The sequence below is a fragment of the Eurypyga helias genome, unplaced genomic scaffold, assembly GCF_000690775.1.
Source record: "Eurypyga helias isolate BGI_N326 unplaced genomic scaffold, ASM69077v1 scaffold33625, whole genome shotgun sequence".
NCBI classification, from domain to species: Eukaryota; Metazoa; Chordata; class Aves; order Eurypygiformes; family Eurypygidae; genus Eurypyga; species Eurypyga helias.
This window is the reverse complement of record NW_010251346.1, coordinates 27,649-43,713: the sequence shown is the minus strand read 5'-3', so window position 1 is coordinate 43,713 and position 16,065 is coordinate 27,649. Positions and strand designations below refer to the sequence as shown.

General features: G+C 42.4%; 1 protein-coding gene across 1 annotated transcript in view; it reads left to right on the top strand.

The window, feature by feature from the left end:
- Positions 1 to 13,991: 13,991 nt before the first annotated feature.
- TGFBR2 (transforming growth factor, beta receptor II (70/80kDa)) overlaps positions 13,992 to 16,065 on the top strand; it is a 29,719-nt gene continuing 27,645 nt past the window's right edge. The window contains exons 1-2 of the mRNA XM_010152007.1: positions 13,992 to 14,155; positions 15,825 to 16,015. Of these exons, the coding sequence (XP_010150309.1) occupies positions 13,992 to 14,155; positions 15,825 to 16,015 (355 nt within the window). The remainder of the gene's footprint in view (positions 14,156 to 15,824; positions 16,016 to 16,065) is intronic.

The following is a 16,065-nucleotide window of genomic DNA, read 5'->3' as shown; positions in this document are numbered from 1 at the left end:
TCCAAGCTGGAGCAGTTTGTGAAGAACGCCATCCCATGAGAAGGACTCACGTTGGAGAAGCTGGTGGAGGACTGTCTCCTGTGGGAGGGACCCCACACTGGAGCAGGGGCAGAGTGTGAGGGTCCTCCCCTGAAGAGGAAGGAGCAGCAGAGACAACGTGTGATGGACTGACCACAACCCCCATTCCCCATCCCCTTGCGCTGCTAGGAGGGAGTAGGTAGAGAAACTGGGAGCAAAGCTGACTCTGGGAAGAAAGGAGGGGTGTGGGGGAAGGTGTTTTAACACTGGGGTGTTGTTTCTGATTACCCTACTCTGATTTGATTGGTAAGAAATTAATTTTATGTTTCCCCAAGTCGAGTCTGTTTTGCCCATGACCATAACTGGAGAGTGATCCCTCCCTGTCCTTGTTTCCACCCACAAGCCTTTCCTTATATTTTCACCTCCCCATCGCACTGGGAGAACAAGTTAGCAAATGGCTGTGTGGTGCTGAATTGCTGACTGGGCCTAAACCACGACAACAAATTAGTTTCCTTTTTTTGCAATATTTTCTCCAAACAAGCTGTTAGTGTATATGCTGTCTTGGAGTGCTGCTGAAAGATTATGGTCTTGAGAATGGCTTAAGATACAGTGTGAGAACCTGAAATAATGGGTTTATGGAAACAGTGATCATATCAAGAGCAATTGGGAGAGGAAAACTGTAGAAATCTGACTCCACTTGTACATTTCACATTCTGAGTTTATTTACAATTTTATTCTGCCGCATCATAAACGAAGTGGAAGAGTCTGCAGTCCCTCACACATCTTCAGGCAGATAGACTAAACATTTTAGGCTGGCAAGTTCCTTCCCACCGAGCTGCTAATGTAGGAATGTCCTCACCTTACACTGTAATGCCAACCCTGCTGGGGGCTGGCTGCCGCGTGCAGTGAGAAGTGTTGTATTCTTGTATGGAGTGAGAATTGTATCCCCACGTGCAGATTTTTCAGTGTCCAAAGCTCGTTTTCTTTTTATAATGTGAGGGCTTACCTGCTGGACCATGCACATGAGACTGTCCTTAAAATATTCAGTTTTATATTATAGTGAATGAATTCTTTGCACATGTGGTTTAGAAATGATAGCACAGATAACGACCTTTCAGTGAACTTTCAAGGAATGTATTTCTGGATGAAAAAACTATTTATTTCAGAATGGGCAGATTTCACCCATGGCTTTTATTTTCCTTTAAGCCCAGTAAAACTTCAGCCTCAAACAGAAATGAAGGAGCTGATTACTCTTGCCCTTATTCCAGCAGGATGATATTGCCAGCTACTGATTCACAGTCTCAAAGGTAACAGGAGGGAGTAATTTGCAAGCCCATTAAAAGGAACAGCTAATACCTGGGGGATATGTTAGCACATTTACCCTTGGCAGATAAAGGAGATGTTGCTTTGTTGGTAGCAATACTTTTATACCAAGAAATCTGATAATTCTGTAACAGCGTGCCACATCAGTAGGATTTCTGCAACAGCAAAAGTCAGCAAAAGAACCTTTTCCTAAGGTTGAATATCATTAGAAGTGTGTATTTTCCTGCATGTGCCCTTTTCTCAATACTCTGTATATAATTCCGATTCATGGTTGTGGAAGTTAGATGCATCTATCAAGAGAACATATCCCCCGGGTATTAAATTCTGTTATTCTGCTTCTTTGCATGTAACTTGACAGAGACAAATATAACCATCCAAGCTACTGAATTTGAGAAGGATGTGTATTTTTCCCCAAATCCACTCAAAGTGATTCTACTCCCAAGGGATTACATTTGAGTCTAACTTTCCTCTGATTTACTGTTTTAGCTGAGCTGATGGATTATGAAAGAGAGTAATTTATTTTTCATACTGTTTTTCTGAATCTGTCATTCAAAACTTGCTGTGTGGGGACAGAATGGTTCATAAACATTATTTTCCTGGAGGAAAATGGCTCCTTACAGTAAAAAGGAGCTCTGAACAGAGCTTCCACATAAACATGTTTGCCCATCACTGACTGACAGAGAAGCCTCTGTGTGTGTAAAGGATGTGGAACTGTTAAATGAGACTTCTTATTTGGAAATAGTTTTTCAAATGGACTAGGAAGGATGGGTTATATTCAGGTCTAGAGAAAGAAATTGCATAAGATTCTGTTTTACCAGAATCTGTAGATAATATTGTAAACCTGTACCATAGCAGGAGCATCAATTGGTCAGCGGATGTGCCTTAACCTAAATTCCAGATCTCTCAAATATTCAAGTTCAGAAGCTTAACCTGAAATCTACAAGTCTTAAAATGTGACTACAGATTTTGTACCCTAAGCACATCCTTGTTTATGTTTCGTTTCCTTGTTTGTTTGGTTTTTTATGGCTGGGAGGGGAGGAATAGCAGCAGTGAATGCTCTTAAAAAAACAACCAACAAACCAACCACTAATACCCTCCTTTTATCTGGAAAACCAAATATTTATAAATCCTTTTGAATCATGTAACTGTGTAACGATTGCCAGTTTGAAAGCACAGTTGTCTGGTTAATCTATTTAAATGCTTATTTTGAACGGGCAGCTGTGAGTCTTTCTGTGCACACAGCTTCTCCCCAAACTTACTGGTGTGTTATAAAATACCATAGAAATTCTGTTCTGGTTCAGTAACAACCACTGTACACACATACAGTCTTCTGTTGTACAAGATAAGATCCTTCTGTTGTACAAGGTAAGAGCACATCCCTGCTCCAAGGTGGACTTGGGAGCTGTGGCGGAAGACAGTTTGCTCCATCACTTTCAATCCTGGCTGTATAGGTTGCTGAGATCATGCTTAAAGAATGTGCAGGTCCTGGTCAGAGGCACAAAGCACCCCCTAACTCATGACTTGAACATGCTCCAGCAGCTGACACAAAAGGTGCACTTGTGAAGGGCTGGTACAGAGGCACAACATAAGAGTTGCACATGGAAAAAGATGGAGGAACTCTAATTTGAATTCCTCCACCTAGGTAAAAATAAAACACTGAACAGCAGGCCTGCAATTTATGTACTCCAAACCATGCCATTGTACCTAAATTCTTACTGTGTTTTACTTATGCTATTTGTGCCCCTTGTGCTTCATAATTATGAAGTATTTCCTACTTGTGAATGTGACACTTAAGCCAGTATTTGAAGAGATGCAGCCCATTCCAAGTACTGTGTTACATTTTGAGACTGCTTTTGACCTTTTTTTTTTTTTTAAATCCCAAATCCATTATTTAGGTTTGGCTTCGTTTGACTAAAGTTTTGGTCCTTGGTTCACAGGATCTTACTTCCAGTTTACAGAAAAGAAAATGTAGTCAGGAACAGGCTCTTTGAAATCAATGATGGGAATTACAGTTCAGCAGAAGTTTCAGAGCGAAAGGTGAAAGTCGAGCGATACTTTTGTCTGGGTTCACAGAGCATTTTCCCAGAGTAGTGGTAGTTTCAGGTAAATGCTAATCAGACTTTTCCCCTGAAACAAAGCAGAGTTGAGGTGACTGGCTGAATTTTATTTTTCTGTTCACATTACAGATCTGCAGCAAATTCAGATGTTTCACTTCAGACAAGGAATGTGATTCACAGTGCTATCTGTCCCTTTTACAGAGTCCTTTCTCTTGAAAATAGTGTGTTTGGAAAACAAGACTGCTCTGACTTCTTCAGCATCCTCTGAAGAGGAGACATCTGCGAGGTCTGTGTACTGCTGAGGAAACAGTCAGAGAGAGTAATACCTATTTTCTCAGATGTCTCCCATAAATGTTAACTTACTTGAGACACCAAAAGGACTTCCTTTACACTTCAAGGCAAAATAACTTCCCATCTACTTTCATGGTGGTTTTAAACAGCTATGGGGCCCATTCTGAGGTGCCTCTGCAAATATTTCTGGGGAAAAATGTCAATTCTTGGAGTCCCTGGCGTGTCATAACCCACGTCAGATGGAGCTAGGCAAGCCCCATCTGCCCTTGCAGTGATGATGCCTGTCAGGAAAGAATAACTGCAGAGCCCTTGTTTCTTCTCCTGGAAGGGCTGTCACATCTCCTGCCCCATATGCCCAGCACAGTGGCCAGCCTGACCGCAGCCTGGGGTGCGGAGTCCCTGGGTGCAGCCCTGCCCTTGCGGCTGGACTCTCTGGGCTGATCAGTCTGGGTGTCAGCAAAACTGCAAGGATCAGTCAGCTGGGAAAACCGAGCCCATATTGCCCTGGGACAGCCATTCCAAACTTGACATTCAAAAAAAATCAGGTCAAAATTCCCACTCCTGTAGCTGTCTCCCTCCACAAGAAAGCCTGCCTGCCTTCCCTCTCCCTGGAGCTCACTTCAGAAGTAACTGAAGCCACAGATCCACAAAGACTATTCTCTGTCCTCAGCAGCGCTGCTGGTGTTGAAATATGCAGTTTTGCTTCAGCCTAGCCGTGGGTTCCCACTCCTCATACCACATTCTTCATGCTGTTTGTGTAACCAGATAGTTGTCTAGACTGGAGAACTGTTCTGGGTCAAACTGGCCTTTTGCAGAGGGGAGGAGGTGTGGTAAGGTGCGGTCTCTCTGAGGGAGGAGAAAGTGCAGTGGAGGAACAAAAAAACAGCAGGAGGGCAAGACTGCTTTTTTTTGCAAACTGAAACTGGTTTTGCAGATATTTTCTGCATGGCCTCGTTAGAGAGAAAAGGAAAAGGGAGGATCTTGTGTGTCCACAATGCTTAAGAAACAAATTAGTCATTTTACTTAAATGGTCTGAGGACTTCTCTGTGAGGCAGACAATTGCTGTTCTCAAAATAAGTGTTTTCTTGCATCAAAAAGGAGTGACGTTAAAAATAAGATGTCAGAAAGGTGTGTGAGTGTGAAGGAGGTTCTGCAGTGGCATCCCCAAAGGAGAGGTCTGTTGATGGCTCTGGAAAGCTGCAGGTGACAGGAGCCTTTTGAAAGGGGGAAAAGGGTATGGCCCTATGCCTTCCAAAACCTGTCTGGAAAGCGTGTAGTTTAAGGGGGTACAATGAAAAATAAAAACATGAAATGGCAAATACAGGAGTGATACCTTTTTTGATTTGTCAACCAACCTAGCTGTATCAAAGGGAACTGAGGGGGTGGGGGGTGGTGGTGTCAGGCTTAACTTTGAGTTTCCTGTTTAATGGGATTTGTCACAGTCTTAATTTCTGTGCTTCATTTTCACTGCTTTAAAAAGCAAACAAAAATCTCCCCCCAAATGAACATACTTCCTGACCTTTCCTGGAGGCTGTTCCCTGAGACCAGAGAGGGTTTGCAAGGGCCTGCCAGTCTCCTGAGTGAAGGAGCAGTGTTAATAAACATCTGCTTGTCTGCGTTAACTCTTCATAAGGTCCAGCAGCTGCTTTCAGGTATTATTTATGTAGTTTTGTCTACATTTTAGTTATCTTAGTCTGCTGTTTTGAATACACTAGAATCCAGTGGACATACACTTAGAGTTTAACCGTAGCAAGAGTTAACTGTGGTTTCAGGAGAAAGATTTGGCTTTTTGCCACCTGAGTTGTGCATGCTGCCAGCGTAGACATCAATCTTCGAATCATTACCACTTTGCATTTGGAAGAGAAGATTTTCTGCCGTTGCTGAAAGTGCTGCAGATAGTCAAATAACATGAAAGCTTCTTCTACATGAAATCCACACCTCTGAACTTACAGTTGATTTAAAAGTAATTGAGTAAACCGCAGCAGCTTTGTGTGTGGTAATTCTCAATTCTGATGCTGACTAGACTTGTTCCTAATATAAGCTATACTGAGGTAAAATATAACCTATACTGAGGTAAATCAGCGTGAAAAGGATTTGAAGATCCACATGCAAACTTGTAAAACCTCCACCCCCTTAATTTAATCAGTTAAACTCATGTGGTGGTGTGTGTATGCCAGGTCAGCACTTGGTTGCTTGAAGCTGTTTAGAAAGTGAAGCATGACAAGGCCACATACTATGTCTGAGTAAAGCCCTGTAGGAGTGTAATTTGTGAGTGTTTGGCCAAGCAAGCATGTTACTATTTTTGATTTCTGTGTGGGTCTGGTTGTGCAGTGGTCTGTGGGAGCTGAGGGCAGGAGTCCATCTGCTCTGGTGTCACGGACATGAGCCGGCATGACAGTTGTCTGCATAAGGGAGAAGTAGGAACTGTACCCATGTGCCCACCTACTCTGTCCATCACAGGTACCACAGCTGCAATTCCCTATGGGAAGGATGGCAGGGTTTGGCAATAAAATATAGCAGGAAGCTCATAACACTTTTGGAGTCAGCCTCTTTGCCCCTACTGTGGATGCTCATGTGTTCTGCTGCCCAGAAGTTTAGCAGAAGATGCAGTCACTTGCCCTGTGACACAGACTTCAAAACTTCTCTGCCTTCCTCCCTCCTGTAGCCTGTCCAGTGAGTGTCATCCTAAAAAGCAGGAAAGATTTGTCTTTGCAATAAGCGGGTATCACAAGACAGACACTTAGGACTGCTACTAAGTAATAAAAGGATGCCTTCAGGTAAGCAGCACTGATACCTTAAGAATATGATTGATTTTTTGATGAACTCATGGATTTTTCAGTTTGTCACTGAGCACGTTCGGTAGCCTTGCTGATAAACTGAAGACCCACGGTATGGCTTTATGGAATACTTCATAGCTAATAGCAATAGCTTGGCCATAACGTAATTAGAAAATGTCCTAAAATACCGTTCCACCTGTACTGAGTGGACCCCTGAATTCCCCTGTTGGAAACTGGAAGTTTAATAAATAGGCCATTGAAAATAGAGTTGGGTGACTTTTAAAAGTGGACATTCCTCATTTCTCTTGTAGTAAGGGAGGTAAAGGGAACATAAACTAAGCTTTTGCAGGGAATATGTGCCTCTTTCAAGGCAAATGATTCACCTTCCCCATCACCATTATGAATGTTGAAAAGTCCTATCATTTTTTGAAGTACGTTGTTTTTTATGGTATGACTGTTGAAGGGGGGAGGGGTACAGAGAAGCACATTTCTATGAACAGGCTTTCTTAACTAGCTGAAGGGAGAGGTGCGATGGGTTCAGAAACTCCATTCCAACCTACTTAGAAGATTCAAATGCATGGTTCTGTTCGAGTGAGGCTCTGGCTGAGAGTGGAGGCACATTTGTGTTTTGCTGAGTTAGAATTGTTTCTAATTGTGTATGTTTTAAATGTTGGGGTGTTTGCCACAGACACTATTCTGTCAGGAAAAAAATCTTTGCTTCCTTCTGTATCACAGAAATAACTGCATAATGCTTGAATGACTGCTGTCTATTTTCAGAGCGTGTAAGTTGGAAAAAAAATATTTGTACAAGTCAGAAGTGATCATACACTTTGAGTTCTGTTTCAAGTGAAGTAATGGCAGCTTTCACCGGGTAGGCAAGAATACAAAAGGAGGTGAAGTTGCAGGATATGCTTTTTCATGGACAAGTCAGTATTAGCTATGCAAATGTCAGTCCTGTAACATGAATCATGCTTATTCCAGCAAAGCAGGAAAACTATTTTTCCTCATCTTGTGAACCAGATGAGCACTGCTGTACTCAATATTCACTGTATATCTGAAGTCACAGACCAGATGAGCACTGCTGTACTCAATACTCACTGTATATCTGAAGTCACAGGAGTTAACCACCAAAGACAGCTTCCAGGAAATTCCAAACTTAATGCATTATGCAGAAAAAACCCTAGTCCCTGTAGTCATAGTTGAATAAATTGATCTTCATGTTATATCACATACGGTTCTCCAGTGCTGTGTGCTGTTTACTGGCCATGTTAGGCAGGCTGCGGGTTAAAGTCAGGAGAAGATGAAACGTCCCTTTGAGTGCCCTATGGGAAGCCAGCATTCAGATTTTTTTTCAGCCTTTTTGCCTGGAGACAGTATTCTTTTGTTCCGCCTACCATGGAGTGCTAAACAGTGGCCAGAAAATGTGGAAGAGAGCAGCAAGTTAAAAAATCCACAGGTAAAAATCCATCTCATAATTTGAAGCATCACAATAATGTTATTTTTTCTTGCCTGTTTTCAGAATGTGCTCACACTTCTGTTCTAAGTGCTGAGTTGGAATCTCCTCACACCTTCAGTGATGTCAGTCAGGAGTCAGGGCAGCAAGCGTGTTTGAGGCAGTTCACTACCATGCCCCGTCCCAGTGACAAGAGCCCAGCCCACAATTAAAACTGCCAATGCTAGCTCGTTTTGGTAGTAGTGGATAAAAATAGTGTTATTTTAACGCTTTAAATACAAGAATGATTTATATCTTCAAGATCTCCAGCTTAGTATGCTGTTCCCTCCCTTATTTTCTCTGGTTGTGTCCCTCCCCGCAGCTCCTGCCAGGTTTAATTTTGTTTCTGTGTCAGTGCCTGGAGCAATCCCTAAAGCAAAGTTTTGCCAGTTCCACTTGCTGTTAAAAGCCAGACACTTCCACTGCAGAGATGACTTGAACGAAGTTTTCTAACTCCTGCTCCCTTTCCTTTTGTCTTCTCCCTCTGTACATACCTTTCTCCACTCATTGCCTGCCGGTAGGTGGGAAATAGCAGTTTCCCAAATTTCAGTGCTGTCTGTCGGTGGCCTTCCCGCTGTGAACCACTTCTGCTTTGACCTTCCTTCAGCTGGGGGTGGCCAAGCCACTTCTGGCTAGGTCTAGCTTGGCAGAATGGCTAACCTAGTCTGCCCTCTTCTTTCCTTAGCAGATCTGTCAGGTACAGCTGAAGAGCAGGTGGTAGCGCACACAAGCTTTTCGAAGGCCCGTTGGCCTCACCAGACTGTTCTTTCCCCCATCTCATAGGGGCTGCTTTGTGATAGGATGGGTTGCAAGTGTGTGTCTCACTACATTGACAGTTGTATTGCTGCCATCTGATAGGTGTGACTTGCATTTTTTTCATATGATAGGCAAGAGTCATTATGTGATAGGGAGAAGCCATGACATGCGTCTCCTCCAAGCGCTTCACAAAGAAGTGCGTTCATAGAAAGGAAATTATTTTGGTCTTTATCCTTTGCAGAGCTCTGATGAGGTTTGGTCAGGCAGGAGAACAATGCAAAGTTCCCAACCACTTGCAAATAAAAGTGCACTTAAAGGCACTGACTAAGGCAGCTGTTGCGCTAGTCCGGAAGGCTGGAGATCAAAAGGAAACCTAAGAGGTGAAACACCTTACGAGGGGAAAAAAGGGAGTAAGTTGCTAGGGTGACATCAGTGATCTGTGGCTATGTATGATACATGTCGAGGCAGAGAGATTCTGCAAAATAATCCATAGGAATGTGGTTATCTGGAGTCCTGCCACAGGGACAGCTCAATATCTGGTGAGCTAAGTGTTTATGGAACCTATTTTCTTCTGATATATTTTAGTTGCATGTAAAAGATAGCTCATATTTGGCTTTATAGAGGCTGTCCCAGCACTCTTGATAATCATTATTGTTAGTCTTAATAGAAACAGTCACAAAAGTCCTGTGCCCATGGTAGCTTCCATTTCAACTCCTCCTCTCCAGCAGTTGATTCGTCAATATCTGTAAGGCGAAAAAGTGTGGTTTTGCATCATCGCATCTCCACTTCCATGGTGCTGGCAGTGACCCCATTACTATCAAAGTTTTGCTGGCAGGTGGTAGGCAAGATAGAATGCTGACTTTAGTACTGTTCCTGCAAAACGTTGTGTCTTTCTGTTGGACAAGAAAGTAATACAGCTTGGACATCCTTCATAGCTGCTACTGTGCTTTCCGAACACTGAGACATGATGTTGTGGAGCTCTGCTCTTTGGGAGAAAAAGAGCAATATCCTCCAAGATTTTCTGGTAAAAGCAAACTCCTCCTTGCAGATTTCCATGATGTAGTGTTGAAGTCTTGAATTCAAGCCTCTCCCATCAGGTGGAATTCTTTCACAGCAGCTGAGTAGTTGAGTTCCCCTCCCAACATTTCCCTCAGCAATTTCTTCTCAAGGGTTGGGATCTGTCTGCTCAGCAGTGCTATTTTATGTGTGTACATGTGCCAGAGGCACTGGATGAGAGAAGAGAAATGCAGTCACTATTTCACAAGATAGGAGGAAGAGAAATTGGCTACAGTTTCTGAAATGCATGCAAAGACATAAATAAAGTTTTCCAGTGTAGATATTCCCAAAAAGACAGCATGTTGGTTTGGGCTTTATTTAAAAGTTGTTTGGTTTTGAGAGTTCTGTAGTGACACTAAAAAACAAGAGGAATGTAAACTATAGCTTGAGGCCTCAATGAAAGTTACACATCTACAAACAGTCACAAAGCAAACAACTTTAAGACAGTCAATAGACTTTGGGTGAGGCAAACTGTTTAAAATGTCCTGAGAAATCATAAAAAAGGTGTGAACCATAGAGTAAAAACACTCTCCTGCAGGCCTGGCTCCGCCAGAACCCATGGAGTTGATATTTCCTATGTGGTTGCTCGGGTGTCTCTTCAATAATCCCCAGCTCACATGTTCGCTTGCATGTTCCATGCTTTTTAACCACGGTGACAGATCTGTGCTGAAATGGTTGGTTGAAAGCTTCATAGCCAAGAAACCACAGTCTTTTATTTGGAGCCTTCTCCATGGACAAGGAAGTAAGGAAAGCTAGAATTAGGCTTCCTGTAGAAGTCAAAATAAGAAAACTAACATTAGAGAATAGGTGGCAAAACGCACATTTTAGGAGACAAGCACAAATTTTAGGATGGCTTCCTGCAGATATTCAAATCTGTGTTTTCTCCTTTGACTTTCCCATTATATCCACCTTCTTTTTTCTTGCAAAATGAAAGGTTGCTTCTGTCTACAGTGTTCAAGTGACTTTGAATGGGAGAAAAGCTTGAGGAGTTGCCTCATGGGGTATGAATTGCACCACGGGATAGTCAAGCATTTTTAGAGATGGACATTCAAGTAACTACGGGAAGCAATCTTGCTGGTCCTGTACTACTCACTGCTTGTGGGCCCCCTCAGGGAATTAACCCTTCAGGTTCTTCCCTAGGGAAGAACCCTACCAACTTGTCATCCTCCAGGCAGGATTTTGTTGATTAGAGACAGGTCTGAGTTCATGTGACTTAGAAAGAGACCAGTTCTTCCTGGATTTCTAAGTCCTCAGAGCCTAATAGCAGGCTGTGATCAGAAGAGAGTGATCTTGAGGTTCCCATCTGTGTCCAGACTTAATCTCAGGCCCTTTGCAGAGGTTGAGCATCAGTCTGTTAGGGGAGATGCAAACTTGGCTTTAGCTGAGTTAGTTTGGAACTAGATGGGTTATCAGAGTGGACAAAGCTGAGATGTATTAATGAACAACACACCAATAACTGCTAGAGCAATGTGACTCTGTTAGGGAAAGTAAACTGCAATCTCACTTTAAATCAGATGCTGCAGCATGGAAGAAAGTTTGTCCACCTGGGCAGTTTATCCAGTACCTTAAACTGCCAGAGGAATGAATAGAGAGGCACTGCTCTGTCATCCTCCATTACAAGAAATTTTGGAAGAAAATTCAAGTGTATTCAGTTATGGAATTCCTAAAACCCCATTAGCTTTTGCCATTAATTTAACCGGTTCAGAAATTAGCTGGGCCTAGCTACCCAACGGTTTGCTAGTAATTGAATTAAGACTAGCACTGTAACTTAGAAAATTAAGGTTTGTGACCTTGCACTGGATTGCTGCATTCCAGGTATTTGGGGTTTTGTTGTTGGTTGTTTTTTAAATCAAGTTTCTTGGCTTGAAGATCCCTCTTTGGAAAAGGTCCAAACATATTTTCATACGTTTGTTCCGGTGGGTGAGCCTTGGCAAAACCTGGCATAGCTGGGGACGGCGCAGGAATGAGCCCTGCCTCTCAGCAAACATAGTGCGCTTGAACCAATTTACCTAAGGACGCGCCTTCACGTGGCTTTTGGCCGCAGTGCTGCAGGCACTAGAGAGGACTGGCTCATGGCGTGGCAGAGGCATCCACGGTGACATCGCTGCCTCGTGGAACATGGAGCTGTGTGAGCTCAGAGCTGAAAGCTGCGTAGAGGCAGCTAACGTCTTTGCAGTCTGAGCAACAGCTGTCCTTCCCCTGTGCTTGGTTGGGAGCCGCTTGGCACCCTGCCACAGGTTTCCTGTGGGAACTCGGGCGAGTCGTTTCATCTCTCCCTTGATATTTGTCTGTATTGTTCACCCAGGCTTTTAGGACCATAGATTGCCTCTTACTGGGTAGAGGCACAGTCCCTCATTATCAGGTTGTTTTGATCATTACTGGAACCTAGATAAATCAATACAGCTATTAGTTTCTCTTCCTCATGCGGTAAATAAGAGGTACCATCCAGAAGATAGGAGCAATTTGCTATAATGATGATTATATTAACATATATTTTATAGAACACTAGATTCAAGACCTTTTGAGTTCCTGCCCCACCCACTTCAATGAGGCTTTGTTCCTCTGCATGGCTTCTGGAGTTTTTGCAGTAATTAAGAACAAGAAATGTTTACCTTGGGCTTAAAATTCAGCTGGCCCGTAACATGCTGCCGGCATTCTCCACTCGAGTAAGTGCTCCCAGTGAGCTCATCGTAACCCTCCCCTCTGAGCAGGAGCTTCTTCTATACCATTAAAATCATTGGGAGTTTTGCCATTGATTACAATGACAGTAAGATCAAAGAATTTAGGTCAGTACCAGAAAATGCTAGTGATGAGAAGGGTATGTGATTTGGATGAGGAGGGAAGACTTTTCTCTCAGTCCCTCACAATGGCTCAGAAATCCATTGAAAATGTTAGCAAGAGGCCTTTTAACTTCCTTCTGGAAAAAGCAGGTATATTTAATTCCTGTAATAAAATATTCTAATGGTAGTAAATAGTGAAGTTCTAGAAGGAAAAAATTGATTTCTCAGCTAATGGAGGAGAGAGGGGGAAATTATGAATCCCTGGTTGCCTGTTATTGGTTGACTAGCAACATTTGGCCACCGAGAGCAATATGAGCATAGTTTTACCATGCAGGTGGCTACAAGAGAAGGGCTGTGCTATGCGAAGCCCAGTATCTACTTGAAGTGGTTCAACCTACTTTTGCAAACATATTGCAAAGTCAGTCGGACTGAAACGGTTGTAGTCTGCTCCACTTCAGATAGTTGCATATTCGGGTTAGCTTTAGAAAAAAAGTTTATGTTGGCTTTTTCTGCTCTGGCTTTTCAAAATAGTTTTTGAACTAAAAATATGTTTCCTTAAATTCATACACTGGGACAAAAAATGTCTTCCCTTACTGCTACCACACTGAAGCAGATAGTGACTACTAAGACTCGGAACCAGTGAGCAAGTAATTCAATGCCTGGGTGCAGAAAGGTAGCTGTTGGGTCAGAGTCGACTTCTGCAAGACAGACTGTCATGGGAAGTTAGTTTGAGTTCGAGGCCCCTTGAGTTAGCCCAGGAAGACTCCAGTAGCAGATTACATGAGCTGCGCGGATGCCCTGTTGCATTTCCAGTCTGAATTTCACCCACAACCCCTGGCAGACCTACGTTAAGTTGAAAGTCAGTTCTGACTCTGTGTTTCTCTGTGTAAACAGTAATCGGATTAGGGATGACTCCCAGGTTGTGCCTCAGGTTAGTAAAGACAAACTTGCAAAATTCATCATGATCCGTGCCATAATGGTCTCACCCACCTAACGTACATTGCCACTACAGTATCCACAGTTACTTTGGCACACAGACCACAATGCAACGTATTGTACATGGGGGGCAGATATGCTGCCTGTGAATAATGCAAATAGGTGACTGCAGAGCAGTTATTTTGGTGCAAACTGGACTCGGAACAAGCTTGATTCTGCACACTACTAAGCAACTTTTGCTTCCTCTGAAGTCAATAGAAGTTGATTTCACTTCTCAAATTCACTTTGATTAACCTGGTCTTGACACTGTGGCACTTGCCCTGTTGTAAAGAAAATTGGTAGCTGTGAAAGGTCAAAGATTCTAATTCAATTCACCTCTAATTTGAGGTGGGAGGGAATGTTTGCTGCTGATGAAAACCTTATCTTCATAATGAGCAATGATGCAATCTGATAATCTGCCATTACTGAATTTCCTTCTCCCTTTTTTTTTCTTTAAGCTGAAATTATGTCACCAGTAGACAGAAATAAGGAAAATGGATTGCAAATGCCACATCTATGCAAATTTTGTGACATTAAAGTAACAACCTGCTCAAACCAACATCAGTGCAAGAGCAACTGCAACATCACTGCTATCTGTGAGAAGAATAGCGAAGTCTGTGTCGCTATATGGTAAGTTCACTTCATACGGGAGGGGGGGGAGCACACCCTCATTCATCGTTACTTAGTGCTTTCCTCGATTGCTCTGATATTCAGAATGTCCCTGCTGCCTCACCCAGCTTTGCTGTCTCGCTTCCAACTCCTATCTGTGCTTAGCATACTGAGAGTCGCTTGAGGTTAACAATAATTCTGATATGAAATGTTCTGGGGATTTTTTTCTTCTAAAGCAGTTCTGTTCCAGCTTATGCTGTTATTGGAAAAGAGGCATGTTTTTGCTCAAACCATTAAGCTGCATCCACCCACAACACTCAGAGTAGAAACAGATTTGAGAATCAAGAGAGGATTGTGGTGGCATTTGCTGAAGAAAGACAGTTCTCTCTCAGGTTTCAAAGTGAACTAGATTATGTAGATCTGTCACAGGGGGCTTTTTTACCATGTATACGTAGAACTACTTTCTCTTAACGGTAAAAAAATCTGTGCATGTAGTGACTGATGTAAGTGTGGCGCTTTTTATATAGCTTATGTCTGGGTTCAAAGAAATCAAGAGTATATGAAAAGGAGTTGTAACACTTTTTTAGGATTTGCTGACTCTAAATTTGCATTCCAGTATAAAAACTGGGGGTTTGCCCTTTCCATAAATGGTAAGCCAATCCTACCAAAGAAAACTGGAAACACTCTTAATGAATTCATAAGTGGACAAAAGAAACAGAACTGAGTATTTGCCACATCACTTCTGATTTAGGAGCATAATTAGAACCACTTTGAGAAAGACATAATTAATTCATTTATTGAGGGATTAGTTGTGTCCATTGACTTGAAGAGATGTTCAGCATAATTGGGAGCAGACACTTGAAATGCAGGACCAGCCCAGTGTGCTGTTCTATATTTGTCCTGTGCTCCTTTAGTAAGTGGGCAATGTCTATTCTTGCCACACAAAGTGGCTGTAGTGCAATTTAAGATACATTTTTGATTTTTCATGCCAATTTATACAAAAGGCAAATGAGTTGAGAACTGTATTGAAAGTGCTCTTTTCCTTTGAGTCTTGTGTCTGTGAAACAAAATCTGTGGACCAGGACAAAACACAGGAATATGGTCCAGATTATCACCTGTAAATAGTTCCATGACAGTGAGGCAACTCTAGCTTGCACCAGTTCGATGGTTAGTATTGGTTTTATTTTAAAAAAATAATGAAAATTTTAAGGATAACTCCTTCAGTGCAGAAACTGTGCTGACTGTAGGCTTCAAAAGCAAAACAAAAAGGCCAACTCACTAGAAATTCCTCAGATTTTGAGGAAATAATTCAGTTCTTATCATCATTTCCCACAGATTTTTACTGTCTGCACAGTGACCACAAAAACCAAAAGTATGTTCTGAAGTTCATAGCAGTTCATTGAGCATTAGCATGAATAATTCTGGGTGAGATTTTCAAAGACAGTCATTGGAGCTTAGTGGTAATACGATACAGGAATAGCTGTGCCATTGTACAGATGCCCCAGTGTGAGGAGACCAGGCACAGACAAATTTACTCCATTCAGGAAAGCTGGAGAAGAACATACGACACTGTTTAAATCCCATTTGCGTTCTCCAAAGAGGCAAATTTGGGGCAGGTGCAGTCCTATCTGCTCTCTTTGTAAATAAAATATTCCTTTTTTGATTTCAAATTTTTCCTTTTCATGTCTAGGAGACAGAATGATGAAAATGTGACATTAGAAACAATATGCCATGATCCCCAGAAAACACTATATGGTCACACGTTGGATGACTCCAGCTCAGAAGAGTGTTTAATGAGGGAAAAGAAGGAAGATGGGGGATTGATGTTCATGTGTTCCTGTACAGGTGAAGAATGCAATGATATGCTCATTTTTCCAACAGGTAGGTTCAATAATTTACCCTGCATTCCTAGGCTATACCTTGCAAGTAAT